This window comes from Dermacentor andersoni, chromosome 2, assembly GCF_023375885.2.
Source record: "Dermacentor andersoni chromosome 2, qqDerAnde1_hic_scaffold, whole genome shotgun sequence".
Taxonomy (NCBI): domain Eukaryota; kingdom Metazoa; phylum Arthropoda; class Arachnida; order Ixodida; family Ixodidae; genus Dermacentor; species Dermacentor andersoni.
In genome coordinates this window covers 212749796-212775590 of record NC_092815.1, presented here as the reverse complement: position 1 = coordinate 212775590, position 25795 = coordinate 212749796, and the positions used below count along the sequence as shown (strand labels likewise).

Here is a 25795-nt window from a genome sequence, read left to right as displayed (position 1 = left end):
CCGTCAAGGTCTAAGTAACGAAAGTCGATTTTTAATAAATCAAATTGGCGCTTCTATTTGTACAACGAGTCACCTTAATTTTTTGCCTTTATTGTGCTGTTGAGCAACTCCTTTGAGTAAACAATTGTTAATTGTGCCGTGTCTGAATTTAATTCTTTATTGTAATCCTTTCAAGTGCTGTGAAGTTTTACACACAATCCAAAGCCAACTAGCCCCATTCCATATGCACTTGACTCACTTTTGAGATCAATTACATCATTTTTTGCCTATGAATTCAGAGTCCTCTTACGTTGGAGAAAACAGTGTGGAAGCAAAGACATAAGGAAAACACATAATTCGACAACACTTATATTATCTCTCTTCCTTATGTTGTTGTCTGGTTTTGCTGTGTATATCTTCAATATGAATCCTTACCAACTTGCACAGGTTGCTCTTATAACTTGACTTGCACAATGAGTGCAATAAATGATTTTGCACACAGTTCTGTGCTCTTCATTATAATGGTCATTTATTAGTTGACTCATTTTCTTTTCCAAGTCTATGTATTCAACTTTTTTTTTCTTTGCACATTAATGATAGAGAATCTAATGTGCTCTTTGAAACACTAAAATAGAATTCTGCCACGTATGTATATACATGACTGCAGAGAATGTAACCTCCACTGGCAGTCCCCTAGGAGTACCTATATCACGTCTGAAACGCTATGGGGGGAGGCATCCCACCTGAGGTCAAGGCAGGGTGAGCTCTGTCCAGAGTCAAGCACCTGCAGGTGTCCCTGCACGAGCGCCTCACGCAGCCGTGGGCACACGCTCTCTGCCACCCTCTGCACCAGGATCTGCAGCTCCTGATGAGTCACGTCATTCAGAGCCGGGCGGGTGTTGGCGCATAGTAGCACCTGCAAGGCCAGCATGCGGTCACTGCATGCATTCTTCCCTTGCTTCCCACAAGAAACATTGCCGCCACTATCCAAATAATCTCCACTGCAGGACAAAAGCATCAAAGCACAAAAGTAGGCTCGCAAGTAAGCGTTGACCCCATCGAATTTTTTCGCAAAAAGGATGAAGCATGAACAAACATATAGCATTGTAGTGCTCATGTGTGTCGCCATTCTTTTGCTTGTGCTTGATTTTTCTTGGACCACAATTCACCACCTAAAGCCACATCCGTTTCTGACCACCGTGCTTCTGCAGTGTGACACTGGGCAGAGTGACCAGCGTGTGGGCACCACGGCTAGATGGTGTGCAACTACGAGTCCACAGCTTTTGGTACGAACGATGCAACCACCGGCGGCTCCTGCCCATCACGAAATACAGCAGCATCCATAATTTATTAGTGTATTTATGTTAAATTAACCATTTTCTGCCTGGTATTAGGGAAACAAAAACCTACATTCAAAGTTGCATTGTGCTCGACTACACCCACACTGTATCTACATGTCTAAAACCATCGCCCAATAAAATTCTGTGTTGCTTATGCTGAAGTAAGAGAGAGAACAAAAATTATGCAGATCCCACGCACTGTGGGAATCGATGTAAGCGAAGCTTTCCGTGCTGGATGCTTTGATTGATGATAATTAGTGGGGATGTTGATGGCTAAAGCTTAGTTTCTTCAACGTTTAGCCAAACATGAAAGTGGTGAGTTGATGTTAAATGTTACCTTGCGTGCACCACTGCTGTTTGTCTGCATAGCACACAGAACACACAGGGAGAGGTGTTTGCTTGAGGTGTTGTGCGCCATATTTCATAACCTCTGAGAGGGTTGAGGATTGTCATTGCCTCGCATGGCACATCCCACCGTCACAGAAGTATTAAACTTGAATTGGATTATGGCGCTGTACGTGCCAAAACCACAATTGGATTATGTGACACGCTGTAGTGGCGGGCTCCGGATTAATTTTGACACTGTGATGTTCTTTAACGTGTCCCAAACTCTAAGTGCATGTGCATTTTCTATTTCGCCCCCGTCGAAATGCGGCTGCCGCGGTTGGGATCAAATCCGTGACCTCTAGCAATGCCATAGCTGCAAAGCTACCATGGTGGGCACAGTATTGATTTGACAGTCGACTGCTTCCATAGTGTCGCCTGGACCCTGTGGTGCACTTTCATTAATGCTGCGCTGCTTCTGCACGCCCTGCGTAATGTGTCTGCTTGACATATTTACATGGTGTTTATTTTTCAGTAATAGCAGCAACGTACCGTAACTTGAACTTCAATTTATCCAGTTTGTCCGTAACCGCTGTTGTATAGTAGTAGGGTTTCTTTCGCTTCTCATGTCACCTCCCTCCCCCCCCCCCCTCCCCTTGTATGGGAACTGCCTCTTCTATTCTCCCCTCTCTACAGTTCAATCTACGTCCCCTCTGGACTCGCACATTAGTAGAAAGAGAAGCACTACAGTTTCTACAATGCTTCTGAGGGGAGTCACGGACAATTACAGCTGTGAAAAGGCTAATGTGGCGATGGCCAGGGAGCTCCAGAGAGCATTGTGCACATTCGACGCGGTGGGGTGAAAACGAGTTTCTCGTGTCACCTTTCCTCTCTGACTTGCCCCTGTCATGTATAGACATGCTCTGACCCCCCTCCTGACACGGTGTGCCGGACAGCAGCAACCACAGCAGCAGCAGCAGTGGGAAAGTCAAAAGAAGAGGCAAAGAAAGCTTTGCATTCAAAAATATGGAGGGTAACTAATCTTCGTCCTGTTTGCTATCCTACACGAGGGGACAGTAATGAGAGAATGACAGAAACAAGAGACAGGATGTTCAGATTAATCCCATGTACCAGGGAAGGTTCAGAGTGTTTACAGTTGGGCCCTCAATTCTGTTGCTCTCAGGCACCACACAAGCGCATGTGTGGCTTTCTAGGCTGATTAGAAGCAAAGCCCGGCTCCCAGAACTGTAACTCTGCTCAACTCCCAAAAAGAAAGAAAACTGCTTTCTAAAGTCAAGCCTTCATGGTGGAGTTCGAAAGGTTTTGATGCTGTAATCGGTGATTCGACTGTGATGAGGAGAATGTCGAGAGAGGGGTTGCAGGTAAGGACAAGGTGTTGTGAAGCGAATAGTTCGTGCCGTCGCTCACTGTGCTCAGTTGTAGCAGAAAGGATGCACCCAGCATTGCATGTTGTGCAACACTATCATGGCTATGCACGCATTCTAGCCCAGCAGTGCACTACTACAGTAAAACCTCGTTAAACCATGCCTGCTTAAACAGCAGTTTTGCTTTAAAAGTAGTAAAGTCAAATCCCTGACTCAGCGGCCATTGAACATAATGCGTTTTGTATCTGCATAAACAGTACCAGCTTATTGCGTACGTGTCGGTTAACACGTAGTGTTTCCACTTTTCATTGCGCAAACACAGTGGTGCGTCATCTCCATCGGGCAGCCCGGCAGAACAACAAGCCTCAGAGATCGAACCGGTGGCTTCCAAGCACCCTGTGAATTTGCGCATGAAGCCACATCAACATCAACATCATTTCGGTGCCGTGCTAGAGAGCGTTGTGGCGTCGTGCAAGCGAGGACTCGCGCCATGCCAAAGCTCACATAAAAACGACGCCGGGTGCTCAGCATAGAAGAAAAATTAGACATTGTTTGTGCTATCGAACATGACACGAAGAAGTCAGCGCTGGCATGCGACAGGGATCTGCTGTTGACTACGGTGTGTGGCATTTGGAATACGAAGAAGTTGCTCGGCAGCGCTGCTGTGACTGCGAAGAGATGTCGGCTATGAGGTTCGACTTTCTGCCATCGTTGCCTCTGTTGTTGTCGAAGCGTCGACTAGCAACAATGATGAGGACGACATGGAAAACGACAGCACGGGCGATTCAGGCCCAACAGTGGCAGAAGCTGCGCGTAAGGTCAGCCTCATGAATGCAATCGTCATGACAAGAACAGCACCCTGCAATGAAAAAGGTGCCCTGCGACTTCTGCAGTGCTACCATGCACGTGCACGTGCACGGAGAATATGTAACGCCAACAAGAAATCTGCCATGCCAGTGTTTGCCGAGAAGAGGGGGCTGGCTGAAAAGCTGGCATGCAGCTTCAGTAAGTTTGAGGTCACTGTCATCGCTGTTAGGCCGCCGCGGCACGAAATAAAAATAACACTTTTGTCGCACGAAGTGAATAAATACTGCATGTTTTTTTCCCCTTACATCGCAGTCTCTCCGAGTTCTGTGTTTCATTTTTGACAGGTAAGTGGGCGATCTCATGCTATTTTGGTTAAGCAGCACTACCGTTTAGTACATACTTTTTCCGAGCTCCGGCCAACTCAGTTTAACGAGGTTTCACTGTACATGTACACAAAACGAAAGCGATACGCAGATGGCTCCCTGAATGCAGACAGTACGGTTAACCATCAACCTGCAAAGAGTGACACACAACGTGAACCTAATTTAGCCGGAAGACAAGAAGCAAAGCTCTGTTTACCTTCACAACCATCTTCCATGGTTCCTGAATAATCTTTTTCTGGCCTTTTCATTCTATGAAGTAACAGTTGTTGACATAGCTTGTCATAGACCTCACACTTTCCTTAAGCACCCTTCCAGGATGCCATGAATATGTAGCAAAAAGAACCAGTATCTGGCTTTCCATCAGCAGTCCCCATTGCAGTCAAAGACAAAGAAGCGACAGTTATGGCTACGCATGAGCCATTTTCTTGGCTAAACTTGGTGCTTTCCACTATAATGAATTAATGTTTTCTTAACTACCTTATTGTTCACTGTGGATAATTTCAGCAAGCTTATCCTGCTTTATTAGGTTAGTACCAAGCACAATGCCTGCAGTGAAGCAACATCTGTGCCAAGTGTACTTAAAGCTCTGTGCATCCTGTCATGCAGGTACTTGTGTGCATCTCAAATGTCGCCTTGCAGATGGGGTCATGCTACGGCCGCTAGACTTCAAACCAGATCCTGCACCCACTGGAAGAATGTGGCACCATGGCAATGGTGATACTAGAACATCCCAGGTGAAAATGACTGACCAGTAAGACTGCCCTTATTAGCCGATTCCCAACTGGCAGAAGTTGGTTTCTGCTGGTTCCTGCAGGTGGCTGAGTGGTAGCAGATGGGAATAGGGTAATCCAGTTAGACCAGCAGGCCCCACTTGGAACATTTTCACCTGGGATGTGCTGCACATGATTTGATCTTCACCTGCAAAACAGCAGGGCACGGTCTAGAGCGTGCAGGCTAATCCACAGGCACATACAAAGGATTCTGCACCGACTATTAAGGTGGCGCCAGCTAGAAGCTGTAACCTCTCCAATTAATTTTCGAGAAATTGCGAGCATTTATTAGGTCTAAAGAAATACATTCCCAAAATAACTAGCGTGAAAAATTTTTTTTTGTTTGCTTCAGCACCATATCAATTCTACCCTTAAAAACAAAACAGGATGTAAAAGCAAAAATGCCAGAAAAGGGAAGCTTAGTTTAAAGCAGAAAATTTCATCTCAATTATACAGAAGGATTGTGCATTACTATGCACTTTTATAAGCACCAACGTTATCTTCCATTTATAATGGAGCAAAAAGCCAATCTCGGACATCTTTAGATATTTTACAAAAACTTTGTATTTATTCGCAGTCGTTTTGTTAACTATTCTAGGCAGTATTGTTTACAAATAATTGAATAAAACATTTTGGCATGCAATAACCAGGAAATGTGGGTGAAAAGCAATCTTGAAGTTGCAATAACTATGTTTCAGTTCCAGTTGCAATTCCAGTTGCACATTCTCCATTGACGTGTTCCACCTTAATATACAATGTTGTGTGTTTCATAGAAACACACTTCCAAATTTACTTCACAACATTAATTTGGAGTGATTTAATGTTTTAGGCGAGAAAATGTTTTTGAAGTTTCGTCCCTACTCCATATGACGCCGCTGACAAGCAGTGCAACTTCACTGCAACACACAACTTAGTGGGGGGGGGGGGGGGGGGGGGCAACCTGGTGCACTGGTGACATTTATGTCTGGGGTGCTTTGCAGAAGTGCTTGAGATTGCCGCAAGTTGGCAGTGTGTCTGTGATGCAAAAAGCTGCAAAAGCGTTGCTGTGTTTCTTGAGATCTACCAGCCTGTGTGGCTGCAAGTGACTGGCTGAACGTATGTGTGTGGAGTACATGCTGTAAGCTTCTCTCCTTTTAATCTTTTCGTCCCCAACTTTCCAAGTACAAGGTAGCCAACCGGGCTTGGCCTAGTTAACCTCCCTGCCTTTCCCTTATCATTTCTCTCTCTGTAGAGAAATGGTATTTTGCAAAGCATGTAGTCCGATAGCACATTTTGGTGCATTACTCGCTTGTTTCATCCAGAGTAGGTACAAGCCGCATGTGGCAATGCCAGACAAAAGATGTTGATTTTGCTGTGATAGACTGATGGTGCCATCTGGCACTGTTAGGGTAAACTGCACTGTTTTTCACTGTTACAGTATGAGATAGTACCACTGTTCCATTCCTGCAAAATCAACATTTCTTTCTTTCGTTTTGTCTGGGGTTGCCACGTATTACAAATATTTCAGATTTATTCTAGATGAATGAGACAGCTGATGCATTCAAACATGATATTAAAGTGCAGAGACCACGAAATTCCTATTTTAAGTGATATCTGAGCTTAACCCTTTCAGGGTCAATGACGTAAATATACAGCGCCGCGAACAAGTCCAAAATGGTCGATGCCGTATCTTTATGGCGCCATCTGTATGTTTAAAACGTGTGCCAATTTCCTATTTTTTCTTTCCTGGCATGTGCTGCCACTATGTGGGAATACAGATAATTTTTTCCTCGCGCCTCTCTGTCTTTTTTTGTTGCATGGTTTGTTTTAGAGCTAGTTTGCTCCGGCGCGTCTATATACTACCGCTCGCGCATTGGCGTGCGTGCAGGCGGGCGGCGCGGTTTCGGCTTCTTGCACTCACAAAAGTGATGGCTATCTCGTTACTAATCGCTCAAAGGGCGGCCGCCTGTTTCTTGCTAGTTTAGTGCTCACAGGGGTGAGCATAGGAAGGATGCCACCATGCATGCGCTTCCTTTTGTTTTTTGGGGGGGAGATTCGCTATATCTAATTGCCTCTGATTGGTGATAAAATGAAGATTAGCGGAAGTTTGTCAAACATTTTGCTTTTGTGACGGGCACACAACCACATGGTTTTCTTGGGTACACTCACCTACACAATTCGATTAGGCTATGGACGCAAATATTAGTGTAAGAGCAGGAACATTTGAGACTTGCGAAATATTCTCGTGTGCGTATTTTCTAAGCCTTGAACTATAACAATGCATCAAATTTTTAATTTTAAGTTTATTTCCTTTTTTTATTGTTGTTATTCATGAATAAAGAGTACATATATACCAACGCAAAATACTTTTTCTCACTTTACGGTCACCCTAGAAAAATTACGGTAAATGTTTTTTGAAATAGGTCCCTCAGAGAATCAGAATCTGCAATAAAAAAATCGATCCTGGGCGGTCGCATATGGTGAAAAAAATCGACCCTGAAAGGGTTAAATGAACTAGCAGTTTAGCAAAAAGAAGCCATGCATACATGCTGCTCTAATTTATGCAAAATTCAGCGTTCAAATAAGCTGACAACTATTTTATTCTACAATATGATGCTAGATACCTGTAATGTGCTCCTATATAGTTTGGCTATGATGTGTAATTACAGGGCGTACACCGGTACTCCAGGCCTGTGCTGGGAATTGACCAGAGAATGCTATGACCTGAAGGGAGATGCAGCATAGTAAAATGTGCATTCACATGACTATGACCCTGATTGGCTGACACCAGTTGGCATTCCAGTGCCCCAATTTGTTTAAACATAGTATGCTGTATGTTGCTCTTTCAGACAGTGTCATAAACAGCAAGAGGCAAAAAAAAAAGAGCTCAGAAGTCCATCACTATCCTGTCATATCCACAGCCTCTCACAAAAATGAAGGAGTCACCAAGTGGGCATGCCGTTGATATAATGTTTTCAGCCACTCTCAAATTATAATGAACATTATGCAGGCAAATCAATAGCATGAGGCCCTTGAAGCATTTCTATGGCATGAAACACTTTTGGAGATTCGTGGTTTACACAGAAGGAACTGTCGGCATGATGTATTGTTCCTGTGGTGTACTGTACAATATCAGCAAAAGAGGTCAAAGGTTGATATTATAGGTAAGAGGAGAAATGACTGATGCCTATGAACATGTGTCATTGAGAAACACGAAACATTGACATGTACTGAATTTTTTTCAATGGCTGAATGAACACCTTGCATTCAGCCATTTCTTGCAGTGCCGTACTTACACGACCATACATTATGCACTGTGAGAAGATTGAAAACATCTGCGAGTTCACAGCCCTTCACCGTGCCCGGATGTCTTTCTCAGTTCTTGTTCTTTGTGAAGGCTATGCAGCACATCCCATGACAGGAACAATATACAGCGCCCTGCACAAGCCTGGCCACGACTACAATGTAACACTTGAGGTGCAGAGAAGATGTTCGCACCTTGGTGCCACGGCTGAGCAGCTCTCGAGCGAATGGCAGCACACCCAGAAGCACATCCATGCCACTGTTGTCGACAAAGATGGCTGCACACTTGTGCACGGGGCCTTTCTCCAGCCGCTCAACCCACGCGTCCAAGTCATCCTGGAGCCAGGGTCGCTCTGCACAAGGGACCCACGTAATTTTAAATGTTTGTAAACACAGAGTTTCTTACAGCTACACTGAAGTACAAACTTCAATTCTATGTACAAACCCAATAACACACTTTTTAGATCAACAATCTTTTCCTAAAACTGCTGGGCCTATAGCTCCAATACGGAATATTTCAATATTATGAAATATATTTCAGACCTTGAGTAAATGTGTGTCACTTAACCATATGTGCTGTTCTTCCGTGACATGAATGAATTCAAGAACACACCTGTTGCAAGCACAGGAAGTTTACTTTGCCGAGCGTAATAGTTATGATCAATTTTGGGGGCTTTCAGGATAACAATGTTTAAGAATAATAGTCTTCCGCTTTCCCCTGAAGTTACTTATATTGAGATTACACCACAGAGAAAAGAAAGATGGCACTGTGGTGCTGCAGCATGCATGGTGGTGGTGAAATATGTCATTTGCAATACATCTCCACTTTGGCTGGAGGACATCATTCATGCGGAGAAAAAAAAAAGGCTGGAGTATGGGGGAAACAGAGGGAGGGATATTTGGAGGTGAGCAAGGCGCTTTTAGATGTATTCTTTTAGCTGTGCCTCATGGATGAACCAGAGGAGTAAAACCAACATTGCCTTGCGGTGTCACTTGTGTCCTTCAGGGTGAATCCATGCCTCATAACTACAGGGCTTGGGAATATCTGGTAGTAGCACAGCAGAACTGCGTTCATATGTTTTGGAAAAAAACATGAGAAATGACGTACTAACTGAGAAAATGTACAATCTGAAGCAACTAAATAAGTTGACAGATTCAAATGTAGTTGACATCTAAGTAATGCGAAGCGTTGCGCGATTCGCCGCGCACGAAGCATGAGACACCGATGCGTGTTGAGCTCGTGGGCCTTCAACGGTCCGAGATGTTTCATTGTTTTCCTATTGTATAGCGCTTCAAGATGGCGACGGGAAACTGAAATGAAATCAAGCTGGTCGGCGACGCCAGATGCCGCTGAAGCGAAGCGTGACATTCTCATCGCACTGCTTGCAGCAGGAAATGGCGGCACGTTTTGATTCATCATCATCATCATCATCAGCAGCAGCAGCAGCAGCAGCAGCAGCAGCCTATTTTTATGTCCACTGCAGGACGAAGGCCTCTCCCTGCAATCTCCAATTACCCCTGTCCTGCACCAACCAATTCCAACTAGCACCCACAAATTTCCTAATTTCGTCGTACCACCTAGTCTTCTGCCGTCCTCTGCTGTGCTTCCCTTCTCTTGGTACCCATTCTGTCACCCTAATGGCTCAACGGTTATGTAATCTGCGCATTACATGACCTGCCCAGCAGCATTTTTTTCTCTTAATGTCAATTAGTATATAGTCTATACTCGGTATGCAACCACTGAGGCCACGTTACTTTCGCTGCATCGACCCGCCCCTGCACGATCACGGAAGCCGAATAGCTGGCCATCGCGTTAGCCATCTGCGAAGGCCAACACGCAAACAAGATCCTCATGAATTCCCAGCAGGCCTGCCGCAACTTCCTACAGGGAAGAATTGGAAGACCTGCAGCACAAGTCCTAGCCCAAATACTCAAGGAGGACCCTGAGGACTTCACCATCCAAACCATCATCTGGATACCAGGCCACACTGGCAACGTGCAGGCCGACAGAGCAGCTCGAGGATTTGTACATAACCGAGCCAGGCATCGTGAACTACCACAGAGGGCGTCGCTTGCGATATCCAGAGAGGGAGATTAAGATGGACTGCAACGATTGTAATGGCATCATTGTAATCAGACATATGCTGGTGGGGTGTCCCGCGACTGTCCCCAACCTCATTGAAGAATGGACACAGTGGGAGAGAAGGATTCAAAGCCCATTGTTTCAGGACCAACTAAGGGCAGTCCAGAGGGCCCATGATGTCGCTGAAAGGCGTGGCCTGACAGTGCCAATGTGGGAGCGGCCCGCCTTGGCTTAAGGAGTCAAGCCTCCGGACCTCATTACAATAAAGGTTTACACGCATGCATGCATGCATGCACGCACACACACACCACCCCATCGAAATCTAAAGCCAGAGGATGCCACTGCCTGGCGTAGGCTCCAGACAAGCATTTAGACAAACCTACACATATTACATCGCATACACCCCACAGCCTACAGGGACAAATGACCATGGTGTGGGTCCACACCAACCCTATACCATATTATGTAGAAGTGCACACTACACAACATACAACACCTCGACACGAACACCACGAGGGAGCAATGGGAGGCACTGCTGTCCAGGTCGGCCCTCGACGACTAGCTTAAGCTGATACAGAGAGCTGAGAAGATGGCAAGAGCCAGCGGAGCCTTGGACTAGGGGCCCCGACCATTAGCGGTTTTTCTTATTATTCTTTTAATAAAGTTTACCTATCTATCTATCTATACCCGTTTGCTCTCTGATCCAAACCGCTCTCTTTCCGTCTCTTAAAGTTACACCTAGCATTCTTCGTTCCATCACTCTTTGTGCAGTTTTTAACTTATATTTAAGCTTCTTTGTCAGTCTCCAAGTCTCACATGTCAGCAGCAGTAAAATGTACCAATTGTATACTTTCTTTTTCAATGATAACGGTAAGCTTCCAGTCAGGAGCTGACAATGTCTGCCATTTCCGACCAGTTTTTGTTCTTCTGTGAATTGCCTTTATCATGATCAGGGTTCCCTGCGATTAATTGACCTAGGTAAACATACTCCTTCACAGACTCTAGAGGCTGACTGGCGATCCTGAACTCTTGTTCGCTTGCCCGGTTATTCATCATTATCTTTGTCTTCTGCATATTAATCTTCAAGCCTACTCTTACTCTCTCTCTGTTAAGGTCCTCAATCATTTGTTGTAACTCGTTTTTAGTGTTACTGAATAGAACAATGTCATCGGCAAACTGAAGGTTGCCGAGGTATTCACTGTCAATCCTTACTCCTAAGCCTTCCCAGTTTAATAGCTTGAATACTTCTTCCAAGCACGTGATGAACAACACTGGAGAGATTGTGTCTCCCTGTCTGCTTCTAGTCTGTGTCCGTGTCGCTTCACGCTACAATCCAAGATCATATCAAATATGAACAAAGTTGGAGGAGTTATGCATTCCTGATCCTTGTGATAACATTGACCGGAAGCGCAGCACATCTAACATGCCATTCTCCGCAGGTGAGTCTGTATGGCTTCGCAGCTTTCGTCCAGGCCCAAGGTGGCTACCAGACACAGTCACGACAACCCAGGAGGCTCAGATGGCGACAGTGGCCTGCCCAAGTGAACAGAAACACTGTCACGCCGATCAACTGAAGGCCTGTATGCCTGCTACGCCAAAAGACCTGCGAGCTGTTTCTACCCCAGCCACACCAGAGGTGATTACAAGTCCTCTGGGAGTGACCTCCGTGGCCGACAATAGTCTCAGTGACGGTAACATTCGGTAGCCTGTAAATCAACCGCTTCGACAATTGACCAGAGTGAGACGTCCCCCGCAATGTCTTGACCTGTAAAGGGGGAGGAGCTGCATAACAAGGCATGTTATTGTGACAAACAGCACACATGCATGGACTATATTTTCTGGTGATGTCAGAGGCAAAAGAGTACTTAAACATGGGGCACTGAATAAACACTGTCATTTTCCTGGTTCTCGACTTGGCATGTGGGTCGATATATGTGGCTCGCGCCTTTTCTTATTTACACGGGATCTAGTGGCCAGAAAACATATACAATCACATTTTCCAGCAGGGAATGGAGGCATGTTTGGGTTATCGTCTATTAAAATGTGCTTCCAACGGCACCAGGCACTGTGAAACAGATAGGCAAAGATGCTTATCGCAATATGGTTGGTGGCAATAACTGTGAATGCGGTATGCGGCCACCCAGAGATTTGGTGGTACCGGAATAAGAGACAGTACATGCCAGCGTTTTCACATGAGATGGGCGGCCGAGTACTGTGGTAAAGCTGCCACGACGGGTGGCTATATACTGCTCTCAATCGCACGTGCTTCGCTCAATTTTCTTTAGATTGGATGTAGCGGCCAAAGAATGTATTATATGTTTGCAGTTTGGTGATGTACTGAATGTTGGTGCCAAAAAATCTAGTTTTCCAGGAACATATAAACCATTAAAAAATGAGCATAGCTCTTTTGGGTCATTTAATGGTCATTTTGGGTCATTTAATCGTACATAATGAGACTGTATCAATGAGGTTCAACTGTAATTACAGAAAGGTTGGTAACATGAATGGACTGGGCAGTCTCACAAAAGGTGCTGAATGGTAGCCAAGGCTCCTCGGTCACATTGTGTGCAGGTTGCATCCAACAACGACTCGTGGTCCGAGACAGTTGTATCCCCTTAGACGGCGGCGGCCACATTTGCAGTCTTTGTGAAGCATGCCACAACTGCATAACTACCATTTCAGTTTGGAGACAGCGTAGGATTATCCAAGCCGCTTTATCATAGCCTTTTGGAAAGGGGTTATCGTAATCTTGAAGCAGGTTGGCCAAAATAGCTATTCAGCACAACTTTGCTTGTTGGGCTGACTCACAGTAGTCTAACTCAGCTTCTTCATCCTCTTTGGGAGTAGTTGAAGGAGCGCCCTCATTGAGTGCTGTGCTGGGGAAAACCTTTAACACCTCCTGTGCCACTCTATGGACCTCTTCAGTGCCAGTTATTCATTTCCATCCAGAGATCCGGCTGATGTAGACTTGACTTCCAAGCCTGTGCGATTCGGAGGATATCCTCTTCACCTGCAAGGTGGCTGTCTGTAGCGCTCTTGCTGCACTCTCCTACCGCTTCTCGGCTGTCGGTGTACGATGAGTGCCAGAAAGTGGTGCATCGAATGGACTTAATGCCCCAACAGGTGTAGCTTACAGAACTGTGACACTGTTTCTCATAACTGACTGACAAAGTTGAACACCTGTCGCATCGTGTCTTTTCCCCCCCCTGATTTTTGGCAATATCAATAAAAATATTGATGGCCTAAATAAAAAATTTGTTCCCAACAGTTTTTATATATTTAGCTTATTCTCTTACGTGCAACAAATGTAACCAGAATAGGTTCACTGGATGATGAAAAAAACATTTCCCCATTCCTATGCATTTAGAGAGGATTTGCCAAGGTATAGCTTAACTGTGTGAAACTCAAGGTCAGAAATGCTACTATGCATACATGGTAGGTGGCTGTCGTTGCGGCCCAGTTGGAATGAACCTGCTTTTTTTTTTCCAGGAAAGCATCAATATTCTTAAATTTTTTAATGACTAATTCATTGCAAACCACTTTCATTATAGCAATATCAGCAGCTAATTTTTGTTATTTTTCGTTATTTCTTACGTCAATTATTTTTTAAGATTTTTGAGTTTCAGAGAGGCAAGGCCACAGAGACAGCATAAGAAGCCAAATATTTCTTGGGACAGAAGTAAAGCTTCCTTTTGTTATTCTCCGTGCAACATGTCATTGCTGGCATGGCTTGGAAAGGAAATCACGGAGGCATTGGCAGCAAACTGTTTTTGTCAAGCCTCGTCCAATTGAGAGCCACAGGTTCTAATCTTCCTCGCAATTAGTGCTAAGCTGAAGCTCTGAACACGATTCACTAAAGCTTTCCAGGTCTATTGCTTATGTAAGATGAAGAAACGTCCAAAAAAAAAAAAGCACCATTCCTGCATCGGGAAGGCAGCCATCGTCGCAGCAGTTGCCTCACTTCGCACTGCCATTTTTTTTTTTAATTCAAGGGAACCAGAATTCTGCCTTGTTTCTGCTAACTGTGTCCTCAATAAATTAGGTTTTCTGGGAAGCTAGTGCCACTTGATAGCGCAGCATTCACAACAAAATGATGAAATGACTGCCACTCGTCTATGGCACTTGGTAGACAAAATTAAATGCCTGGACGAGTGAGACCTGTCCTTGGCATGGAAAGGGTTATGTCGAAGATTTAGCTTGGGGCGAACTCCGATGCCGGCTATTCAAATACGCGCAAAACACAGAAATGCTCTCCCGAGATAAACCCTCAACCAATTGTAAGGAAATTTGTTGCATTTTAGCGAGAAAGTTATAGTGACTGTTGGAAGCGGAATTTCGATTTAAGGCCCAAATTCTTTCACAAAAATTGCAGAAATTGGTGACTAAAAGAAATAGAACCATGATGTTCACAAATATGTAACTCGGTACCAGAAACAGATATCACAGTTTTGTGAATTGCATCCGTTAGAACATGCACGGCGAGCAAAGTTGGAATATTAATTCTGGCCTCACATGATTTTTTTATAATGTTTATGAAGGTTTTGCGAAACTCCTACTCATACATTGGTGGTAAATTTGAGAACCATCTATAATACTGGGACGATGGATCACATTTATTCACAAAATGACGTATGCAAAGGTACACGCGAGCCAGCCCAGCTTCTTTCTCCTCTTCAACCAAACTCCGCTCGCACTTTTCACTTCCCCATTCGCAGACGATGCCTGCTGGGCAAGTCATCCAGAAGATCGACTGTGGAATGGCTTAAGATGCGTGAAATGAGTCAGCTGTGTCTTTCCAGAGTGGCGACCATTGCTTGTGACGCGGGAAATTACATATGTAACAACACTGAGGCAGTCGATAATATGTACATCTATTTTGTCACCTTTAGATGTATTATTAGATGCAATTTACAGGATTGTGATGTCATTTTTCATTGCTGAGTAATTTCCTTATTTATTTATTTAAAAATATGCTTTCTTTTATTTAAAACATGTGCTTCCTGCAGTCAACATATTTTAAGTTTTTCTTTCTAATACAAAAAATCCCATCAAATTTGATGCAGTGGTTGCCGAGAAAAACGAATTCTCCTTTCCCATGTGTCTATGTATAGGAGCCCCCCGAGCTAAAGCTTCTTAACTCAGGCCCATAACCAGAGGGGGGAGGTTAGGAGGCCCCAGATACCCTCTGAAATTATCGTCGCGGTGATCTACTACCTACATATATGTCATTATACCACTAACATATATTATGTCAATATATTACATGTACATGTCAATATGCATTATATTCTTCTACTATCATAGGTTAGCAATGTGCTCAAATGACACACGAAAGTAAATGAATAGAAATCTTTGAAAATAGGCGTCATCGTCCCCACGAAACACCTCCCAAAAATAATTCCTGGGTACGGCCTTGGTTAAACTGGCCCACTGCGAGGGAATGTTCTAGATCATCATTCCGGAGACCATTTGCGCGACCACGTGGGCCAGGCCCTCGACAATTTTCGCCACCAGAAAGCCAGACACGTATGCGAGATGGTTGCCACTGCTTGGTCAGAAATGGTGGCCCTACCCTGGAGGTGACAGTGTGCCTCGGAGAAGCCAAAGCTGCCACTGTTGAGCAGGCGGGCCACCTCCTTGGCCCCCCAGTCAAAGACGTTGCCCGCCAGCAGGCCCGTGACGAGGGCCTCCTGCCTCTCGCGCCAGCCCATGGCGTCCAGCTGCGACAGCCGCGATGGCAGTAACTGCAGCGCCGCCTCATTCTCCATTCGTTTTTGCTGCATTCCCGAGAAAGAGAGTAGGCATCGTTGCTCAATCATTCGTGCGGGACCTAATCACTGAGCAGTTGGGCATAAGAGCTTCAATCTAAAGAGACTAGAGAGAACTCTCGTGCTAGTGCCTATGGCAAAGGATCTAAGTTACTGTATATTATATTGACTGCAAATAAAGACGGGGACAGAGGGAGAGAACACATAAACAACACGGGCGGTAACTTTCAACTGTTTTATTCACGGCAGCCTGTGGGCATATATAGACATATAGAACATGCGCAGAATGCAACAAACAAGAACACTCATCAGCCTAGCGTGGCAACCAATTATCAAAAAAATCTATTTCTGATTGAAACAACCTAATGGAGGTGTTACTAACACAGTCTTGGCCTTTCTTTTTTATGTTTTGAGAAGCCTCCATCAGTTCGCGTGCAGTCTGGTCATGGCTTCTCCCCAGAATCTTTATCTCCTTAAAAAGAGGTGCACAGTGTGCAAGCAAGTGCGCCAATTCATCCTTCGTTAACTTTTGTTCATGTTCCCTGGCTCGATCATTCAGGCACCGTCCTGTCTGCCCTATGTAGGACTTGCCACACGCCAGGGGGATTTCGTACACAACTCCTACATTGCATTTTGCGTACGGCTTGGTGTGGTTCTTGCCACAGCCTTGCCTTCCTTTAGAAACATGGGAGGTGCGGGGGCAGAGCCGCGCCAGCTTAAAAGGGGCTGAAAAGACAAGGGGGACTCCAAACCTGCCTGCCACTTTCCTTAGGTTGTGAGTGACCCTGTGAATTTACGGCACCACTTCAGGTCTTATGGCCATAGTAGTCGTCCTCTGAAGAGTGTTCTTCTTTGTTGCGTTCTGCGCATGTTCTATACGTCTATATATGCCCACGGGCTGCCGTGAATAAAACAGTTGAGAGTTACTGCCCATGTTGTTTATGTGTTCTCTCCCGCTGTCCCCATCTTTATTTGCGGTCAATATGATATACAGTAAACACCAACAAGGCCAAACTGAAGTTCTTCTGGATCTAAGTTAGATCTCGTTAGTAGTAATAAAAATTAATCGCGTCATGGTCAGTGTTACTTAACAAACATGTTCTAGATTGGACACTAAAGAATTCTGACGGAATTAGCTGTCTGGTTGACATAATTACCTAATATCCAGCACTGACGCCGCCACTGCCTGGCCCATGTGCCTCTGTTTGGAACCCATTCGTCTTTCCCGTCGGTCAAGGACACACGAAAAGTTATCATCTTCGCGATACTCTCTGTCCACTTCCCTCTCCTTATTATAAAATACTTTGAAAAGCTGAACGCCCCCACCATAACTATTGCTAACCCCCTGAGAAAGAAGCAGAGTTGGCTCTGAAACATTGGGTCTAATAAATACACATTTTGGTTGGAGATGCTCCTGAATTCTTAAATATGTAGATTAAGGGCCACGCATACTCAAAAGTGTCAATTTATTGTGCAATAAAATTAATGGTGAATTTAAAGCCTTTAAGGCTCTAAGGAAAAGTTATGAAGCTAGCACGCATGACCAATGGAACCACAAATACTAACACTAAAAGAAACTACAGTGTGCTTTGTAAACAAAGTCAAGCCAAATCACAGAAAAAGCTATGTAGCTGAATGAGTGCAGAGTCAGATTTCCTTCTAGTAATACAGTCGAATTCTGTTAATTCAACCCTGATGGGACCAACAAGGTTGGTTGAAATACATGGTGGGTTGAATTAAAACAAGAGGCAGGAAAAACACCAGAACACACCACTGATTCATTTGGCAGTATTTGCTCTGATTACAACATGACACCGAATCAAATGCATGTCGTGCCCATTTTTTATGGGTTCAAGGCAGAGAACTGATGTAAAAATTACGTTAGAGGTGAAACGTTAAGATGAAACTAGTCCTAGAACGAAAATTTATTTACTTAATGTACATCGTCGTCACTCTCAGAAAGTACTTTATTGCAATCTATGAAGAACCACGACATGTCGTCCTCCATACATTCCATAGCATCTTTCATATTTTGCATTTATCAGACTCTGCAATCACAAACGAGATGGTGGCCCACACCTAGACTAACCACTTCTCTAGTTCATTCTGTAATGCATGCAATGCTCTGGAATGCCAAGAACAAGTTTCAGTTTCAGTTTATTCTCAATTCAAGAACAATGAGTAAGTAACAAATTGCATGCAGACGAGGGTCCCAAAGACAATGACTCTGACGGAACTCTGCTGCTAGCCTAAAATGCCATTTACTAAGCAATCTTGGGACAAATGTTCTTGGAAAAAACGAGAGCGTTAGAATCAGATAAATACGGTAATATCGTTAATTGTGAGCTACAGTTTTCACTTTAAGATCTTCCTGGGCCAGGACAAAAGTGGGCATTTTTGACAGGTGAAAACGTGTGTTTCGGTGCATTCACTGTACCCCAAGTGCTGCCAAAACGAACGCTGCCGTTATTAGAGTCACCAGTGCTGCCACCATAAGCGTCAGGCATGTACCATATATATTCAAATCTAGGCCGATCATGCTTTTTCAAATAATCATACGCCAAACACTAGGGTCAGTCTATATTTGAGGATATTAAAATACAAGCCAGGTTATATAATTGAAAATGATAAATATGGTGCAGAGCTAGCGTCATCTAGGACAGTCAGTATCACAGCCGCTATTAGCCACGCCAGTAGCCAACTGAAGTACACGAGCGACGTCGCTACTTTGACCTGTGTCGTATCGGCGTGCCAAGGTTGCCAGGTTTGGTGATTTGTCGCCAAATTGGCTACCATATTTACTCGCATAATGATTGCACTCGCGTAATGATCGCACCCCTGAATTTCGCCATCAAAATTCAATTTTTTTTCCCCGTGTAATGATCGCACCCTGAACTTGTCGCAGCAATATATTGTGTGCCAAGTCTAGCTAATGATGATCACACTTACCATTTGCCGAATGCTCTCGAATGCTATGCAAACGACTCTTGAAGACATACCAAGTGGTCTGCACGCACCAAACATTCTTAATTAAGCAGGTGCCCTATTTCATTCCTTTGATCACTTTCTGACCTCCTATGAAAAAAAAAAAGCTACAACCAAACTTGCCTTGGCTTTATTACTTGTAGACATAATGGTTTCGGCCAACAACAACAACAAAAAAGGCGTCTTTCGATTCTTCTCGTGTGCACTTGTGGGCACACAACTAATCTTGAGCAGCCACAATAGTGGCCCCGTTTACACTGATATGTTAGAAGTGTACCCTATTCATACGCCGATGCTTGTAACACAGCTAAGATATTCGCCCACCGTCAGCGGAAATGTGCCATATTAGGATAGTAGTGAAGACAAATGCCGCAGTTTCTGCAGCGTGCCTGCCATGTGTTTCTATGTCACTGGCAGCTAAGCGCGCCCATCTCTGTTTCTGTCCCCTCAAAGTGGGCATGGCTATGTTATTGTCGCAAGCTTGCCGATATTAACGATATTACTCATTAATGATACGAAAGAAACTGTTTCAGTGTGCGTAATGTACTTGTGAAAAGAAAAAAAAAAATAGCGTTTGACTTGCTCCGCCGGCCGCCATTTTTGTTTTGGTGTCCCGCACTGTTACAGCGGCAGACTCCTGTTTGTTGACCTGTTGTCATCCCGCAGCAAATGTGGGATGAAAAAAAAATTTGTTTATTTTCGCGGGAAATTTAACCTACATGATGTTCGCACCCCTGAATTTGTGGCAATTTTTTTTACAAAGAAGTGCGATCATTATGCGAGTAAATACGGTACTTTAGAGGCTTCTGGCAACCGAAAATTGTGCTTGGCAACTTGACTACTTTCTAACTACTTTTGGCGGTGGTAATTGGTATAGGAAGTGTTCAAATCACACTCCCTCCCAACGGCCCCCTCAAAGCAACAGCCCCAAACGTCAGACCTTGAAGGCCAGGCTTTTGTATCTTGCAAGCTATGGAAGCTTCTGGAATTCAGGAGATGAAAATATATCAAATTCACCATATAGTCAATGGGCCTATTCGACTTATTCTGGGCTGTCCAAGACTGCCCGAGATGTTTCAGGTGCAATGCTTGTTGGCTGAAATCAACGTTTCGGGGAGTCTGGGACTGTCATGGATGGATAATTCAACAGGCCCAAGCAGCTACTTCTGAGTAACAGGAATTAACAAATCTTAAAGTAAATGCTCTTGCGCCCTTCGTATGATGGAAGCAGTAGGTGGTGTCCTGATATCACTGCCAGCGATACTTACCTCTATAGAGGATCTCAAGACCATGGTTCTTGGCGGCAGAAACGACTACAATGACTGAAAACATGCCATGACAGCCATGACATTACAGGTGTCAATGTTTATGTGACTATGAGACTGCATACCAGGGGGAGAAGTATGTGACATCATACAGTTCGCACGGGAACGTTTGAAGTTGAAGTCAAAGTAGTGCAAGGACAGTGTGCAGCGCGTTTATTGTACTGAAACTGGAGACACAGCTTCAGCTATGAGAAAGCACGGAAGTGGGCGGCGAAAATTATCAAGGAACATCAGCTGGTCATTATGGTAAATTATGACGCAATAATATGTGATAACATTTGCTTTGTTCTGTTAATCTTGTTTGCCATCAGTGAAGAAGCAAACTACAGGTCCTTTTTGCTTTTTTTCTTCATTATTCTCACGTCAAAAATTGGCAATTGTTGGTTTGTCGGAACGTGACTACTTCTTGGGCTATTAAATTAAAGCTTTTGCTGCAATTGACAACTTTTTTGGCTACATTTTGGAATTTTTCGGCTACTTTTTCTCCCAAAGACCTGGCAACCCTGCAGCATGTGGCATGGCGTTATCGTAATGACACCAAACAGGCGATGCCACTACAGTGCCGCTTTCAAACAAGAAGTTGTGCTAGCCGCAGAGGCGTCGTCAAACGTTCAAGCCGTGCGGGACTTCAGCATCGATGAGAAAAACGTCCGTCGTTGGAGGGTGCAATGGGAGGCGCTTTTTGCATGTGCTGCAACGAGGAGATGGCAGCGATAACGAAAATAAGCATGCAATAGCAGAGAGGAGCTGTTCACCGAGATTTTCACTGAGATTCACTGAGTTTCTATGTGTGCGAGCCGCACTGCATTGTCTGCGCATGCATGAGCGTGCGGGCACGAGCTTGTGCGTGTCCGCAAGTTTACGTGTGGTCTGGGCTATAGCGACGAGGCTAGCACCAATGATAACATAGAGTGAGCTCGGCATATTCATATTAAATGAATGCTGTTTTCATTTTTGTGAACGCTGTCCTCACTTTTTTGTTCAGCCTACATTCGAGGTAAGTAAACAGGGAGCAAGCACTAAAGCCTGCAAATATGGTTACAGTCGATTCCCATTGATTCTACCCTTGCAGGACTGCAACATTTGGCCGAATTGTCGGAAAGGTCTAATACACAAACGTCGGCAAAGCGAACAAATTTCAAACTACTATTTTATATAACTGAAATTATTTTTCTTCAATGCAGTGTCACAATAAATATATGTGTCATTGTCGGTCAGTAGCCCACAGACCTAAACACCTCTGCCGACGCCGACAAAATCCTCAAAAGAGAGATTGCCCAGGACACAGTGCAAGACGTCATTATCACTGCAGGACAAGTTGCTGCTGTCACTGTTATTGCTTAGGGAAGCAGTAGTGCCATTTGTTGAATATCTTGTGCTTTGAAGCTTTCGGTGACTGCTATGCTTACGATGGGACACTGGTGAATGTTTAATTAACCAAAGTGTCATGCTTTCCCTTTTGAACTAAACAAATTTTGCTTCCATAGTTTCTCGCCAGGGCTTTGCAATGCATTAAAATTAAGCAAGAAGTCTAAATAACCTAGGTCTTAATAACAGGAGTCGATTGTATTAACAGAACCCACAGAGAAAGTACCTCTGAGAAAAACTGCAGTGTGAACTAGCCAGTACAGCCATAGTTCAGACAGAAAAGTGAACTATGCATGGCGCTCCTACTTACGGAAGACTCGGTATATTTGCATTCATCATCGTCCTAATCCTGATTTTTGTCCACTGTAGGTCCACTGCCACCTTCAATTACCCCTATCTTGTGCCAGCTGCATGCCACTATACTATGGCCTGCAAATTTTCTAAGTTGCATTATGCTGTGTACGTAATTGTAATGTATTTCACATAAACTTACAGTTGAAAAACAGAGCTCGTGCTGCCCCTACTTTCTTTCTTGTTTTCTGTTGTGCTGAAGCACCGGGGAGATTAATAGAGTTCCCACAAGGGGCTGATAGTCTGAACATGCCACGCATGCATAACCTCCTCAGACACCTTTGTCCACACTCATAGCAATGGCCTTCCTCCTCTCCAAAATTAAATCGGAAGTTACAAGCTAAAATATTTTTCTGTAACAAAAAGCTAGATGCAGGTGACCCTAATGTCAAGCATGCAATCATTTTGTTGCCACTTCTGTTAGAGAAGACCGGTACTTAGTGCGAGACATACTGCTGCATCGTCAGCGACAATGAAAAATGAATGCATGGTACACTTCAAATTCTACTAAAAGATGTGGCAATCCAGAATGAAAAGTCAATGCGAAGAACCGCCATGTCACGTTATGCACTTAGGCACAGCATGTTTCTGCTTAGCTGTTTCTATGCATTTAGGCAACCAAAAGACGCTTTCATCTGAACAAACTGGAGAGATACCTTTGTCCACATACATGAAGGTGGCGAGGCACCCGTGCATGTGCCCATGCCATAGGATCAAGCAAGTACTTTTTCAGGTTCGTATGGGACCGGTTGACAACAAGAACTGATTAGAACGTTTTGTGTCACTAGGATTTTTCAGAGCACAGCTCTTAAGCACCTTTTCCTGTGTTGAGCACTGGCATGCCTCGGTGGCGTAACTGAGTGAATGAGCACAGCAAAATATGAAAGAGCGAACATGAAGTGCAGCGGCGGATGAAGAACGGCGAGAGCCAAGAGAGTGTGAGGAGGAAAGCGAAGGGGGACGGCACAGCGAAAGCACGAGGAGGAAAGCAGAGGAAGCCACCTTGAAGCAGCGCCAGATAGCGCTCACATCTGCGCATCCGCGACGCCGGCCATGTTGGGCAAAGAAAACAAAAAGAACTGGAAAGCTCGCCTTCGTACACAATGTTTGCAGTAAGTGTTTCCCCGTTAAGATTACGGTTGCATAAGCTGCAGCTGCCGGGAAGTGGCAACTGTGTGGCTGGTCAATATATAGCTCCATACGTCGTAGATCTGCTAGTTGGTGCGGTGATCAGTGCGATGCCTCAATACATAGTGAAAGGAAAACATGTACAGAGCTGCATTCAAATTTCGCATTAGGGAGTATTGTAACCGTCAGCGATTTTTTAAGGTGATGAGGAGGACAAACCAACTCTTTTGTGGAATGTGTCATTATGTGGAAAAGAGGACTACCGTATCTGATTTCTTTCATTCCTCCAGTCATGCACTTTCCAGTTTGTCCGATACAAGAGAAACCACACAACAGCGGAAAGTTGTCTGCAATGCTTATGGCACACTCAATCAGCAGCAAAATATGTTTAACACTACAGTCAACTTCTTTGTTTTGTGTAAAGACTTTGGCAGTGGATTGAACCACAGCCACTGTGTACAATTTGTGTACAATTTGTGTACTGTGACAGCCACTGTGCTGTCATGTGTTCTATCCTATGTCGCACAAACTGGAAGGTGCGTAAATGCGATATGAAGGAAACATGAGAAATCAACTACCAGTAACTTTCCTTGTCACGTGGTTAGCACACTAGAAAAAGTGTGGATGTGCTCCACTTCTCAAGAATGTGAACCTTATTGCTAGGCACTTGCACCAGGTCACATGCAAGGCTTTTAACAGGACTTCAACATAAGAAAGCGAAAACCGACAATTGCATTAGCCACCCTTCAGTTTTGCAAGTAAATCTTTCTGTGGATGTAGTCCAAGACGCAACACACCTGGAAGTATGGATCTGGAAAGTCGAACTCAAGCAGGCAGTGCTCTCGCATGTCCAGCAGACTACGCACCGTTAGCGAGCCATAGGCACTGCGTAAGAGAAAAAAGGATGAGAAGGTTTATCAGTCATCAGTGCCATAACCACTTGCCACAGCAAGCTAACACTGTACTGAATCTCCGCTAATTGTATTATTAATTATGGACAATCTGGCACTAAGTCCCCATGTCAGATGTTTTAACAGAATTTTTAGACAGACTTGTTATATGACTTGCTTCAGTGACAGACTGTCCTAGTACACCCTACTGCAACAAAGTAAAGGCAAACTTCCTAATGCTGAAAATGCCCAGCAATATGCATGCATCTGACCCTTCCGGACATAAAACTGCAACATACTCAGGTGTCTGCATGAGGGCAAGGACAGTCAGACACTGTAATAATGTCCTCAGCACATTCACTGCTCTTTTCTGGCCAAGGGAGGGGCCACAATGAAAATGACAAACGTGAAGTCGGGTCCCAACTCACAACGGGTGGTCTTGCAGGTTTTGCAGGCGGCACAGGTACTTCTGCTGGAACTGGCTGGCACGTAGCGGCGCGTCCGTCTTGTGGGGTTGGCTGCGGACTGCCACCTCCACGAACTGTACAGAAGCAAGGAACAGAAGGCATGTATCACAGACTTCTCCCACATTCGTCCGCTATACTCAGCTATCTCGTCAACTTTGTGACGAGATAGCTGTCGGTCGTGTCAGCCGACAGAAAACAGAACCAGATGAATGGATACTGCACTGTCTGCTTCTGACTGCCCTTTGTATGATGCCGACAAAATAGAAGTGTCACAGAATGATTAGGGGTGCACAATGGGCAAGCCTTCCTCCCTTTTCTGAAGCACATATGCTGTTCTCGTCTCTGATTGGCTAATATGAGCCCTAGCCTGAACTGCACTGCATGGAAGTGGTGAGGTGGAATATATGTCTGCAGGACTGGGAGCGAGGGTGCCAAATATTCTGACCACAACTTCGAAACAGGGCTTCACAGCTTTGAAGTAGTGCATCAGGTCCTTTTTCAACATTATAATAATTTCTTTATTCGCACTAGCTACACCACAAAGCATTAAAATGAAATGACACACACCTGCTTCATGTAGGTGTCGCAAAAGTGTTGCAAACTGGCCATCAGGCAGCATCTATAGTTATCTGGTTGGTTAGTCTGAAAAGTGGTCACCATGCCTCATCCCTTACAGTATTTACTTATTTATTGGTATATAACCATAGCAAAGAATGATGTCCCCCAGATGTAAAAGCATCATTTTGGACAGGTCACAGGGCATCTAGACCCAAATGATAAATATGTAAGACTTCAACTTGAAGTCGTCGAGACAGTTCGTACACTCGAGTAAATTAATGCTGCAGCAAAAGCCTCAGATATTGGGGGAAAAGGGGGAGGGAGGAAACGGATTAGGGCTTTAGAGCACAATTACACTAGATTTAGCATGTGTTAAAGGTATAAGCACTTGGCTAAGCATTCACAATACAGAAGTCTAATTTATTTCAGGGAATAATAGCTTGCATTCTTCTTTTTCATTTCTCTCTTTTTGTACACAGTTGCACATAAGTCCTGCTGCAGTTTGGCTCACATGATGTGAACAGCGTAAGCATTGTGTTTCTTCAGGTAGTGCGGACAGGAGAAGGACTAGAGAACATATCATCATAAAGGAAAACTAGAAC

General features: G+C 44.5%; 1 protein-coding gene across 3 annotated transcripts in view; it reads right to left on the bottom strand.

The window, feature by feature from the left end:
- The window catches only part of LOC126540163 (4'-phosphopantetheine phosphatase), a 190969-nt gene that overhangs the window by 11334 nt on the left and 153840 nt on the right, over positions 1-25795 (bottom strand). For 2 of the 3 annotated variants that reach the window (XM_072286618.1, XM_050186949.3), the window contains 5 exons: positions 24597-24709; positions 24076-24163; positions 15926-16130; positions 8466-8623; positions 723-895 (listed from right to left, as the gene is read on the bottom strand). In XM_072286618.1, the coding sequence (XP_072142719.1) occupies positions 723-895; positions 8466-8623; positions 15926-16130; positions 24076-24163; positions 24597-24709 (737 nt within the window). Of the gene's footprint in view, positions 1-722; positions 896-4967; positions 5137-8465; positions 8624-15925; positions 16131-24075; positions 24164-24596; positions 24710-25795 lie in introns of those variants that run through there. The other variant, XR_011892904.1, reaches the window with a different exon arrangement.